This window comes from Muscardinus avellanarius, assembly GCF_963383645.1.
Source record: "Muscardinus avellanarius genome assembly, chromosome: 11".
NCBI classification, from domain to species: domain Eukaryota; kingdom Metazoa; phylum Chordata; class Mammalia; order Rodentia; family Gliridae; genus Muscardinus; species Muscardinus avellanarius.
Window position 1 is genome coordinate 11,059,146 of NC_137797.1, and position 11,710 is coordinate 11,070,855.

Here is an 11,710-nt window from a genome sequence, read left to right on the forward strand (position 1 = left end):
ACTCCCAAACCTATTTTTTATACTTTTTTATTTGGAAAAATAAAACCACCACACCCGGCGCACACCCGGCCTCTTTCTTTCTTTTTTTAATGTGTGTGTAATACCGGGGAGTGGACCCAGGCGCATCTACCTCTGAACTGCACCCAGCCCTATTTTATTTCTTATTTTGACAGAGGGACTTACTAAGTTGCTGAGGGCCGCACTACGTTGCAGAGGCTGGCTGCGAACTGCCATTCTCCCGCCTCAGCCTCCCAAGTACTGGGATTACAAATGTGCACCACCAAGCCCAGCTCAATCTTTCCATCCTCCTGCCTCAGCCTCCGGAGTCCCTGGATTCCAAGTGTGTGCCACTGTGTGCAATCACATTCCTTCTGGAGTCTAAATGCCCTGCCTCTCCTCCAAACATGGGTTTGGACACTGGCCTCTTTGGAGGAGGGCGGAGGAAAAGGTGCTCACTGAGGCTAGGCCTCGCGGTTGCAGAGCGGGGTGGCATGGGGAAGGACTGCAGGGCTGCTGCTCAGCCGAGCTCTAGCTCCTAGACGTGTGGGTCCCATCTTACTCTGGGGGAGAAGGTCAGCTCTGAGCTGTGCTGACCCCACACAGGAGCCTGCTCTTGGCCCAGCCCCTGCCTGTCTTCACCGCCACAGTACAGGATCACTCAGAAAGAATAAAGCAGATGAAAACATACCAGCTATTTTTTACACTATTGCTTCCTTCTCAAGGCCACAAGCACAGGCTCCCGTGAGCCCCCAGGACCGTGGGTCAGGGGTCAGGGGTCAGGTCAGAGCCGCTGGCCTGGTCCAAGGCCCCCCTGCTGTGTTGATGGGGGATCTTGGCTGTGCTTGTCCTGCCTAGGGCTCAAGGCAGGGCTCCGTGCAGCTTCCCCACCTCCACAAAGGCCTGCACACAGCGGTCAATGTCCTCCTCACTGTGCACCGCTGACACCTGCACCCGGATCCGGGCCTTGCCTTTGGGAACCACAGGGTAGCTGAATCCGATGACGAAGATGCCTGGGAGGGTGGACAGGAGGGCAGAGCAGAGCCAGGCGGCTGTAGGCAGGACAGGCGCCTTCTTCCCTGAGGCCCCGGGGGAGGAGCTGCCCACAGGCCTGGGGTTGCCAGGCATGGACAGGCAAGCTTGGACAGCTGGCCTCACAGGCAGCAGGACAGGCCCAAGGTCTACGGGCTCCCTTCCCCTTCTCTTGGGACCTCCACCAGTCCTCTTACCTCTCTTCAGCATGTCATCGGCCATGTTGGAGGCCAGCCGAGCATCACCTAGCATCACAGGGCAGATGGGGTGATTGGCTCCCGAGATGGTGAAGCCCGCAGCCTCCATCTTCGTGCGGAACCTGTGGGCACAGCAGAGTACCAAAGGTAGCTGGGGGGCTGCGGGGCATTCACACAGCTCCTGATGGGTACATCTAAGCAAGACAGGTACAGACGCCGTGAGGCAGGTGGGGAGCTGGACACAGGACAGGCGCAGAACAAAGAGGTGGAAAGGGGGGACAGGCGGGGAACAGGAGACGGAGGGAGGAGGTAGAGCGGGGTGGCAGGCAGAGGAAGCAGCTGTAGGTGAGGAGCAGGCCCTCCGTGGCCCCTCTGCCCTCCGCCTGTCCCATCCCTGTTGGGAGCTGTACCGCTGGGTCTTGGCAGCCATGGACTGGACAGTGGTGCTGCTCTCCATGAGCAGGTCCAGGGCCTTGGAAGCACAGCCAACGACAGCAGGGGGCAGGCTATTGGAGAAGAGGTAGGGCCGCGCACGCTGCCGGAGCAGGGACACCAGAGGCCCAGGCCCTGTGGTGTAGCCCCCTGGGAACAAGGGCCGGAAGGGCTGGTCAGGCCAGAGCCTAGCCCAAGTCCCTCCTGAGGGTACCGTCCATGCTGTCCTCCCCTTCCCTGACACCCCAGGCACCTGCTGCTCCGCCCAGCGCCTTCCCCAGGGTGGAGTTGATGATGGTGACCTGGTCCATCACGCCCAGCAGCTCATCCGTGCCCCTGCAGGGGAAGCGGCCGCTGCTGCCACTGGCTTCCAGCAGGCTGGGGCTGGCCTCCCGGCTTCCCATCCACCCTTGAAGCCGCACGCAGGGGTCCTGTGCGCCCACCGTCCTGTGGGCCCCAGGAAGCCAGTGGCATGGCATTCGTCCACGAAGACCAGGGCACCATATTGAGAGGCAAGGCGGCAGATCTCCTGCAGGGGTGCGATGTCGCCATCCATGGAAAAGGCCCCGTCGGTGGCCACCAGGCGCAGCCGGTGCTTCTGCAGAAGGTGAGCAGGCGCAGTGTCGGCCAAACTGCCCGCCCTTTGTGCTGCTTGGGGCTCCGAGGGGGGCATAGGGGCACGCCCATCTTCTTCCTCACCTGGGCCTCCTGAGCTTTACCCATCTCTTCCAGGGAAGCTCTGGGCAGGGAGAAGGGTCAGGTGCCAGGGGGCAGGCTGAGGCAGGGCCAGGGCCCCCCCTTGTGCACAGGGCCTGCCTCCTGGAAGGAGTTCTCTGACCTCAAGACAGCATGGTGGGCAGGCTGAGGGATCCCTGAGGGATTTAGCCTTGGCTGCTTCAAACCTTCAGGCTGTGTGTCATCTGTGAGTAGGAAGGGGGCCTCTCCAAGCCTCCTTTCCTTCCACAGGGAGGCCGAGGGAGAGCCCGGTCCCTGCCCCCGGAGCCCCGGGGCCCTGTCCCACCTGCGCCTCCTGCAGCTTGGCCTCTAGATCCGCCATGTCCAGGTGGCGGTAGCGGTACTTGTGGGCCTTGCACAGACGGATGCCGTCAATGATGGAGGCGTGGTTCAGCTCGTCTGACAGCACGGCGTCCTCGGGGGTCAGCAGGGCCTGGCAGGGATCATGTCTGGAGAGCGGTCCTCCAGCCACCTTGGGCTCCACTGCCCCATGGCTCCCAGGTCAGGGTTTTACTGCTAGCCTGGGTGCTGCTCTGGGCCTCCCTCTACCTGCCTGTGACCGCAGTGCTCCAGTGCTAGGCTCAACCACAGCTCCACTCCGGTGTGAGCAGGTGGGACCCCGCCACCCCAGCCTCCAGCTGACAAAGGTCCCCGCACCCCAGTGCCCTGGGAAGGTGGGCTGCTTGTAAGCCGCAGTCTTCTTCCTACACATCTACCTGGCCCAACTGTGGCCACCGTAAGAAAGGCCCTGGAGCCTCTACGCATGCCGCTGGGATCCTGCCAGGCTCTCCTAACTGCCCGCCCCAAGCTGCACACGGCCTCGCAGGCCCCCTCAGTCCCACCATGGCCTCCACACACCTCAAAGAGGCCAGCGTTGGCATCGAAACAGCTGGGATAGAGGATGGCATCCTCCCTCTGGTGGAAGCGGGCTATCTTGGCTTCTAGATTCTTATGGATGCTCTAAAGAAAGTGCATGGGACAGACAGGTGTTAATGTCTGTGGGACCACAGAGGACAAATCCTGGAGAGAGGCTTTGAGGGCACAAACGGACCCAACCTGAACCCAGAAAGCCTGCAGCTTCGGCCTCGCCCTTCATTTTTGCTGGGTCCTAAACCCAGGGTCCTGAGTATGACAGGCAGGCATGCACTCCGCTGAACCACACTGCCACCCGGCCTGCTTTGCACCTCACAGGTCCCCCCAGGGCCCGCAGGAACGTGACAGACGAGGCTCCCACTGTGGGGTGCGGAGCACCTAGGAAAGCAGCACCTAGGAAAGGAGGCTGTCTACTAGTGGAATTCTGGGTGCTGACGGGAGGGAAATATCTTCCTAAAAGCAAACATCTTTTTGATTGCTCATTGCAAAGAGGAAGATTCCATAAAGTAACTGCATTCATTTTGGCCTCTGCATCTTAGATGTGAAAGCTGTCTGGCTGAGGGTTTTTTTGTTTTTTTTTTGGTGGTACTGGGGTTCCTGGAAGCCCTTCTACTTCCGGGCTACACTCCCAGACCTATTTTTACATTTTTATTTGGAAACAGGGTCTCCTAAGCCAGCGCGCGCGGCTGGCTTCGAACCTGCGCGATCCTCCTGTCTCTGCCTCCCAAGCGCGGGGATTACAAGCGTGCGCCACCACGCCTGGCATGGCTGAGGGTTTTGTTGGAGGGTACATGGATGCCTCTGGCATTCATTTCACTTCTTTCTTTCTTTCTTTCTTTCTTTCTTTCTTTCTTTCTTTCTTTCCTTTTTTCCTTCCTTTCCTTCCTTCTTTCTTTCTATGCTAGGGATTCAACCCAGGGGCAGTCTACCTCCAAGCTACACCCCTAGCCTTTTTATTTTTTGTTTGGAAACGGGGTCTTGCTAAGATGCTGAAAGTCTCGCTATGTTGCTGAGGCTGTCCTCAAACCTGCAATCCTCCTGTCTCAACCTCCCAAGTACTGAGATTACATTCATGTGCCACCATGCTTATAATGTTTTTAAAAGAATACCTGGGCTAGATGTAGTGGTGGACATCTGTAATGTCAGTACTTGGGAGGCTAAGACAGGACAAGTGAAGGTTTGAGGCCTCCTTAGCAACTTAGCTAGACCCTGTTTCAAAACAGAAAATAAATTGGGCATGGTGGCGCACGCTTGTAATCCCAGAATTTGGGAGGCTGAGACAGGAGGATCGCGGTTCACAGCCAGCCTCAGCTACTTAGTGAGTCCCTTTGCAACTCAGTGAGACCCTCTTTCAGAATAAAGAATAAAAAAATAAGGCTGGGCTATAAAAAGGAAGCTGGGTGTGATGGTGCACGCCTCGGAGGCTGAGACAGGAGGACCGCAGTTTTCGAGGACAGCCTCAGCAAATAGTGAGACTCTCATTAACCTAGCAAGACTCTATTTCCAAATAAAAATAAAATAGGGCCGGGGTGTAGCTTGGAGGTAGAATGCCCTGGGGTCCAATCCCTCGTACCAAAAAGAAAAAATAAAAAAGTACCTAGCACATAAAGTACTACATGTGATTCATGTTTATATGAATTTATTCTGTAATACAAAATAAACAATAGTGAGAATCTATTAAGCGCTATGGTGGGCCAGGCAGTGTTCTAAGTATTTTACGTGTGTTAACCCTTCATGTTTTTTTTAACAATTCTATTAAGTACAGTTACCTCCATTTTACCAATGAAGAGATCCCCACAGAGAGAGGTTAAGACATTTTCTCACAGTGCCAGAGCCCACGAGTGGCAGCACTGGAAACGGAGTCTGGGCACAACAGCCCCGGACCCTCGGTCTCAAGCCGGAGTGGGACAGCCACGAGGAAGGACACAGAGGCCTGTACCAGCCTTTGCCCAGGACAGCTCTGGACGGGCAGCGGGCCCAGAGCCCTGGCATTAGTGGAGCTGGCTAAAGCAGCCTGCTGATTGTGGGAAGCAGACAGCTGGGGTCAGTTCTCCCCCACCCCCATCGTGCCTACCTGGGTCCCACAGATGAAGCGGACTGAGCTAAGGCCGGCTCCAAACTCCTCCAGAGCCTGCAGACCGGCCTGGATCACCTCGGGGTGGCTGCTCAGGCCCAGGTAATTGTTGGCACAAAAGTTAAGGATTCCTGCAGTGGAAAAGAGAGGGTCACAGTAGCTCAGGCAGGGCAAGGAAGACCTGGGAAGGCGATGGTGCCGGCCCCTGAGGAGGTGGCCCGGGGAGGCGTGAACCCTACGCTCTGGAGGAGCTGACATCATACAGATGATCCAGCCTGGGACAGAGGCTGGGGAACCCGGGAAGGAGGGCCAGGAGGGATCTCCTCTCAGTGCTGCTCCTTGCAGGACTGGACGTTTATACTCCGGCTCTGCATTACATTCCACCCAAGAAACTCAGCCCTTCCTCACAGGTGTCTTCTGATCCTAGACACCACCGCCGAGCCCTGGGCTGGGCCTAGGTCTCCTCATGGGTAAAGAGGAGGGCTCCGCACTGTGTGCTTTGCTGCCTGTACAGAAGTATATCCTCAGAGGAGCCCGAGACCCTGGTCCTCCGTGATAGAAACCAGAGTGAACTCGGGGGACCTGAGGAGGGGGCCTGGGGAAGGGCAGGTTCACAGCTGGGGCAGGTGAAGACGGGAAGAGGAGAACTTGGGTCTACTAATTTCCCAACTGGTTTTTATTTTCAGGACTAGGGATGGAACCCAGGAGCATAGTACTTCGGAGCTAAACTCCCAGCCCTATTTTGTTTATTTTTGTGGCACTGGGGATTAAATCCAGGGGAATTCTACATTTGACCTGTATCTGAACCCTATTTTATTATTTGGAAACAGGGTCTCACTATGTTGCTGAAGGCCTCATGAAATTGCTAAGGCTGGCCTCAGACCTGAGATCCTCTTGCCTCAGCCTTCCTCGTGTTGGGATTACAGGCCTGTGCCACCACACCCAGCTACTATTGTTGTTTTTGTTTTGTTGTAGGTTGAATCCAGAGGCATTCTATTACTGAGCTACACCCCAATCCTATTTTATTTTTTATTTTAAAGCACAGCTTAAGTTGCTGAGGCTGTCCTCGAACCTGTGACCCTCCTGCCTCAGCCTCCCAAGTAGTGGTATTACAAGCATGTACCATCACATCCAGGGTGATTTTTTGAAATAGGTTCTGACTAAGTTGCCCAGGCAGGCCTAGAACTTGTGATCCTCCTGCCTCAACCTCCACAGTTGCTGGGATTATAAACAGGCACTACCACACCTGGCTGTATCTGTGACTCCTGCAACAGCTCTGGAATAATTGCTGGCTTTGACTTTCGCTAGGAATTGAGTCTCTCTGACCAGTTAGCTCATCTTCCAGGTCCAGTATCTCACAACTATGTGCAGGTAGCTGGGGGCTGTGGGGACAGACCACACTTGGAATTCTGGGTTTCTCCTTGTGAAGGGAACCAGTCACTCCTACATCTAGAGGCTAGGGAGTCCACGTGTAGCCATCAGTAGAGGGTTCACAAAGGAGAGTGCAGGAAACTTTTTTTTTTCTTTTTGGTGGTCACCTTCTCACCCACCCTTTTCTTGAAGGGGCGCCGCGGGAGCCGGCTGATTTTCTCACGTTCTCAAGGGCTAGGTCTCTGTCCAGCTCCACCCTCTGCACCAAAGAGGTGTTCAAGGGTAAACCCGTGAGAACGGGTTTAACCAGATTAGAAGGAACAGCGGGAAGCCATCCCCTAACAGATGGGAAGGGTGATCAGGAGCTACCCGTGCAGGAGCCGCCCCACCCCCAGCCAGGATGCTAGGATCTGAATTCCCGCGCAACCCGAGAAAGGGCGCGGGACCACCTAGGTGTGTGGCAAGATTCTCAAGGGACGTTACCTCCGGAGACCCCGTCCACGTGGATGTGCGGTCCCTGGCGGGATGTGATGACCCGCTCACTCTTCCAGGTGCCGGCCACGCGGATCCCTTCCAGCTCTCCCTCCAGGATGCCGCGCAGCCGGGCCAGAGCTGACTGCGCCCGGCGGCCGCCCGGGTCCCTGAAGAGCGCAGCGCGCACAAAGCGCCCTGCCCACATCGCGCCCACCTGGCCCCAACGCCTGCCAGCCGGCTGCAGAGCGCAGGGCGGCCGCGGCCCGTCACGTGGCTGGGGGCCGGGCTCAGGCAGCCAATCGGAGCCAGAGGAGCTCACTGAAAGGGGCTGGCGGAGGGAGGGGACCAGGGACGGGGCGTGGCTATCAGCCAAGGACGAAAGTGGATTGATTCGTAGGGAGGCGGAGAACGTTGCATCAGGGCCCGGCCCACTGCGTCCCCGCCCCCTTCAAACACACCCACCTCTTGGAAGGAAAGGGGGTGCTCTCTGGGCCCCAAAGGCCTAGAGGAAAGCTGCAACCCGTTCTGCACCTTCTTATCCCGAAGTTTCCGATGGCTCTCTGAACCCCTGCACCCCTCCCCTTTTCAGGTACAAACCTGGGCCCAGATGCCCCCACTGCCTGCCACCCAACTGTTCGGCAATGTCCTCCAGCCTTTAAGTGAGGAGATACACTAATTTTTTTCCTTTTCCAATTTTATTTTAAAGTTTTAAAACTACAACAAAAATTTCCCAGCACAAATAACACTTGTTTAAAAAGGGGGGGTGGCGCAGGTGCGCAGTTTTCCTATTTTATTAAAAATAGGAGGAAGACAACTGTACAGATTTTTTTCTCCCAGCTCCCGGTGTGAAACTAAGTACTAGCCCTAGATATGTATAATATATATATGTATATACACACGCACGCACACAGACCTAACTAGCTTACTAAAACTACTTAGTAAATTCAAAATCAACTGCAGCATGTCTTACTGCCCACTCCCTCCCACCCTCCCCATCAAACAACTACTTAGAAAAGATTCAGAAGAAAAAGAGGTCGGGAGGTTTTTAAGTGTCTGATGGTGGGGCAGGAGCCTCACCAGACCAAGCAGTCTTGTACAGGAGGGACAAAAACAAAAACAAACAAACAAACAAAAAAAAAACACAAAGAAAAAGTCCTCTTGGGACGCAATCCATCGATTATGAGGGAAAAACCAAGCTCCAACGGGGCACACTGAGGCACTTGGCTGGCTGACTCCCCACCTCCCCCGTTTCCACTCCCATTCAACAGGAGGCTATCAAGCCACAGAACTCCCTCGAGCTGTTGCTTGGGCCCCCTCCCCTTTTCTAAGTCAATAGGAAGTCCACAAAGGCAGACTAGAAGAAAACTGTGCCTAGGAACCCCCCCCCACACACACACACACACAGGGAGGTGAACGTCAGCCTAGGGAGAATTTTTTCCACCTCCCCTCTTTTGCCGGCTAATAGCTGCCAGCCTTTCCTCCTGCCAAAGATTCCAAAATCCTCAAGGGCACCCGACTTAAAGAAAGCCTTAAAGATATTTCTACAACTCAACAATTCCTGGGCTCCCTCTTCTAGTTAGAATAAAACTTCTTGCCTGTTCCCTCCTCTCCCATCTACCTTCACTGCAAACAAACCACTCCACAAAACACAAACCCACCCAAATCCCTAACCCCTAAGATTAACAGCAAATCAACAGAATACAAGTACATCCTCATCATTACAGAGATGAGATCTGTTGTTGCTGTCCTTATACAACTGGTTAAGGGAAAAGGAATTCTTCCACAATTTCTGCAGAATGCAAATTCGGTCTTTTAAAAAGTCAAAAGAATGGGTCAAAGGGTTGCAAGATGAGGAACAAGAAGGAACGGAGAAAAGTATTTACAGAAAGCAGGAAGGAGTGTCCATAAGAAAGGCCTAATCACTTCTTCTTGCCGGCCCTCTTGGCACTGGACTTGGCTTTGGGCTTCACGGGTTTGGCCTTCTTGGGCTTGGATGCCTTGACCGGCTTGGCTTTGACAACCTTGGGTTTTTTGGCTTTCTTGGGCGTGGCAGCTGGCTTCTTCTTGGCCTTCTTGACTGGGGTGGCTTTGGGCTTCTTGCTTGGGGCTTTGGAAGCAGCCTTCTTGGGCTTGGCTGCCTTCTTTGGCGTGGCCACCTTCTTGACTTCCTTCTTGGTCTTCTTGAAAGCCACTGACCTCTTGGGCTCGTCGCCTTTGGCCAGCCGGAAGGAGCCCGAGGCGCCCACCCCTTTGGTTTGCTTGAGGACACCGGTGGTCACCAGGCGCTTGATGGCCAGCTTGATCTGGGAGTCGGCGTTCTCACCCACCTTGTAGTGGCTCTTGATATACTTCTGGATGGACTGGCGCGAGGAGCCCGCGCGGTTCTTCTCCGCCTGGATGGCGGCCACGATCATGTCTGAATACTTGGGGTGGTCCGTGGACTTCTTGGAGGCCTTGGCGCGCTTGGGCTTGGCCGCAGGCGTGGACGTGGAGTTTTCAGTCATGGTGGCCTGCCCGGTCCTGCTGTTGAAGCTGCCTTCCAAAGGCCCAGCCCCGGTCGGAGGCTGAGCAAAGCCCGGCTGGGCCCCCGCCTAGCAGGCCGGTCCGAGTGCGCGGTCGGGGCGCTGCCTCTCCGGCCGCTCGGCTCGCGGGAGGGAGGGCTCTCCTCCGCGCCGGCTGCGCGTGGCCCGGCCCCGCCGCCCCGCCGCTCGGCCTCGGCGCTGGGCTCCGGCTGCGGCCCTGGCTCCGGCTCCGGCTCCGGCTCTGCCTCCGCGTCCTCTGCCTCCCTTTTCCCAGCTCCGCGTCTGGCGCTCGGGCGGCGCATCCGGGTATTTAGCGGCGGCGGGCGGACCGCGGTGAGGACAGGGCTGCTGGCTGCCTGCTCCCGGCCCGGAATGGCGCCGCGCCGCCGCCATCTGTGTTTCTTCCGCCGAGCAAATCCGACCTTTTCCCCCGGCCCAGGCCTCCCCGCCCCTGGCCGCCACCCGGGGCCGCTGCCCGGCTCCCTGGGCTTCCCTGCCGGGTCACCCGCCGGCCCGGCCGCCGCCCCCCGCGCCCGCCATGCGCCCCAAACGGCGCCGAGGACCGCTGGGGCGCCGGCACATTTCCCCTTTGCGGGGGGCTGGCTCTGCGGGGCGGGGGAGCCCCGCGGCGGGAAACACCCCGGAGCAAAGCTCCCCCCTGGGGCTACCAGGGACCCCAGTCCCGGCCCGCTGCGGGGCCCCCCAGCCTGGCGGGACGGCTGGAAAGCGGCCCCAACTAACACACGCGGCCCCAAGCTGGGCGACTCCCAGCCGGGCCGGGCCGGGACAGGGGGGAGGGGTCGCTCCCCGGGGTCCGGCCGCCCCTCGGGGGCCGCCCCGCCACCGGCCCCCCGCCACCCCTGCCCCCTCTCTGTCCGTGGGGCCCCCAAGGAAACTTTCCCTGAAGAGTTGGAGGCGCACTTTCAAACTTTGTCCCTTCCCCCTCCCTGGGTCCTCTGCTAGCGCGCCCCCCGGCCCCGGCGTGGGGCCCCCCGAGGCCGACCCCCCAGTGCTGCCTGGGGACCCCGAGAGCTGGGGAGGGGGCTCCGGGCCGGCCCGAGCTCCAGGAGACCCCCGCATCACCCATAGTCTAGCTGGGAGCTCATTCACAGGCCTCCTTCAGCCTAGGAATTTGGGGGTGCAGGAGGCAGAGCCCGCCTCCCCCTGCGGCCCAGCCTGGGGGTCCAGCCCCTCCCAGGGCTCCCGGGAGTCGGTGGGGGGCGGCCCACCGTGGGGGAGCTGCCCCGGGGGCTCCAACCAGAGACTCCCGGGGCCCCTGGATGAGGCCTGGTGTCCTTTAGAAACCTGGGAAAGGGACTGCGGGGGCTGGTGGAGGAGGGGTCCCTCCCGCGGGTCGTGACTGATCCTCGGGAAGTGTGCAGCTGTTCGGGGAGCTGGGGCCGGGCCCACCGCCATTTTGCTGGGAAGATGCCATGTCTTTGTTAAAATGTACATGGATTCCCGGGCTGCTCCGCAGGTATAGACGAAGCGGGCAGGGGCGCCCGGCTCTGTAGGGAGTCCTGGGGCTCGGAGGGGCGTTAGGGCTCAGAGGCCAGCGGAGGGGACCCCTGAGACCCCAGGACCTGGTATCTGCGGGTGATCTAGCCCCTCCCGCCAGGTCAGCCTGGCAGCACCCCTAGGCTGGGATTTGGGATGCTTGCTCCTCCGGCCCCTCCCTCAGCAAATTTGCTTTTATTCCCTTAGCGAAAAGGCCCGACACTCTTTAATTAAACAATACCCTGGGAGTGGGGGTTTGTAGCCCGACAAAATGATGAACGCAGGCCCGGGAGCTGTTTGAAGACACTGTGCCCTGCAGGGGAGGTGGAGGGAGCAGGAAGGTGTGGATTGGGGGGTTCATAGTTGGGGGGGGGCTATCAGGAGGGCTTCTACTGGACCTCGGAGTCTCCGAGGCCAGAGCAAATCATTGCCCCCCACCTCCATGGGATGGATTAATCCAAATGGTGGGGGAGGGGAGGAGAGCGAGGTAGGAGGGGGAGGCCCCC

At 58.0% G+C, this 11,710-nt stretch overlaps 2 protein-coding genes across 2 annotated transcripts; both read right to left on the reverse strand.

The window, feature by feature from the left end:
* Positions 1 to 858: 858 nt before the first annotated feature.
* On the reverse strand, positions 859 to 7,390 carry GCAT (glycine C-acetyltransferase; the record flags this gene model as incomplete). Its single annotated transcript, XM_080706018.1, has 9 exons — positions 859 to 1,010; positions 1,227 to 1,348; positions 1,637 to 1,808; positions 1,912 to 1,994; positions 2,102 to 2,256; positions 2,680 to 2,826; positions 3,252 to 3,353; positions 5,341 to 5,471; positions 7,195 to 7,390. The coding sequence occupies 9 exons, from the start codon at positions 7,388 to 7,390 to the stop codon at positions 859 to 861; spliced, it is 1,260 nt and encodes a 419-aa protein (XP_080562144.1).
* A 1,714-nt stretch (positions 7,391 to 9,104) lies between these two features.
* H1-0 (H1.0 linker histone) lies at positions 9,105 to 9,689 on the reverse strand (the record flags this gene model as incomplete). The annotated part of the gene is made up of 1 exon (XM_080705899.1): positions 9,105 to 9,689. One exon carries the CDS (start codon positions 9,687 to 9,689, stop codon positions 9,105 to 9,107), a length of 585 nt encoding a protein of 194 aa, XP_080562025.1.
* Positions 9,690 to 11,710: the final 2,021 nt, after the last annotated feature.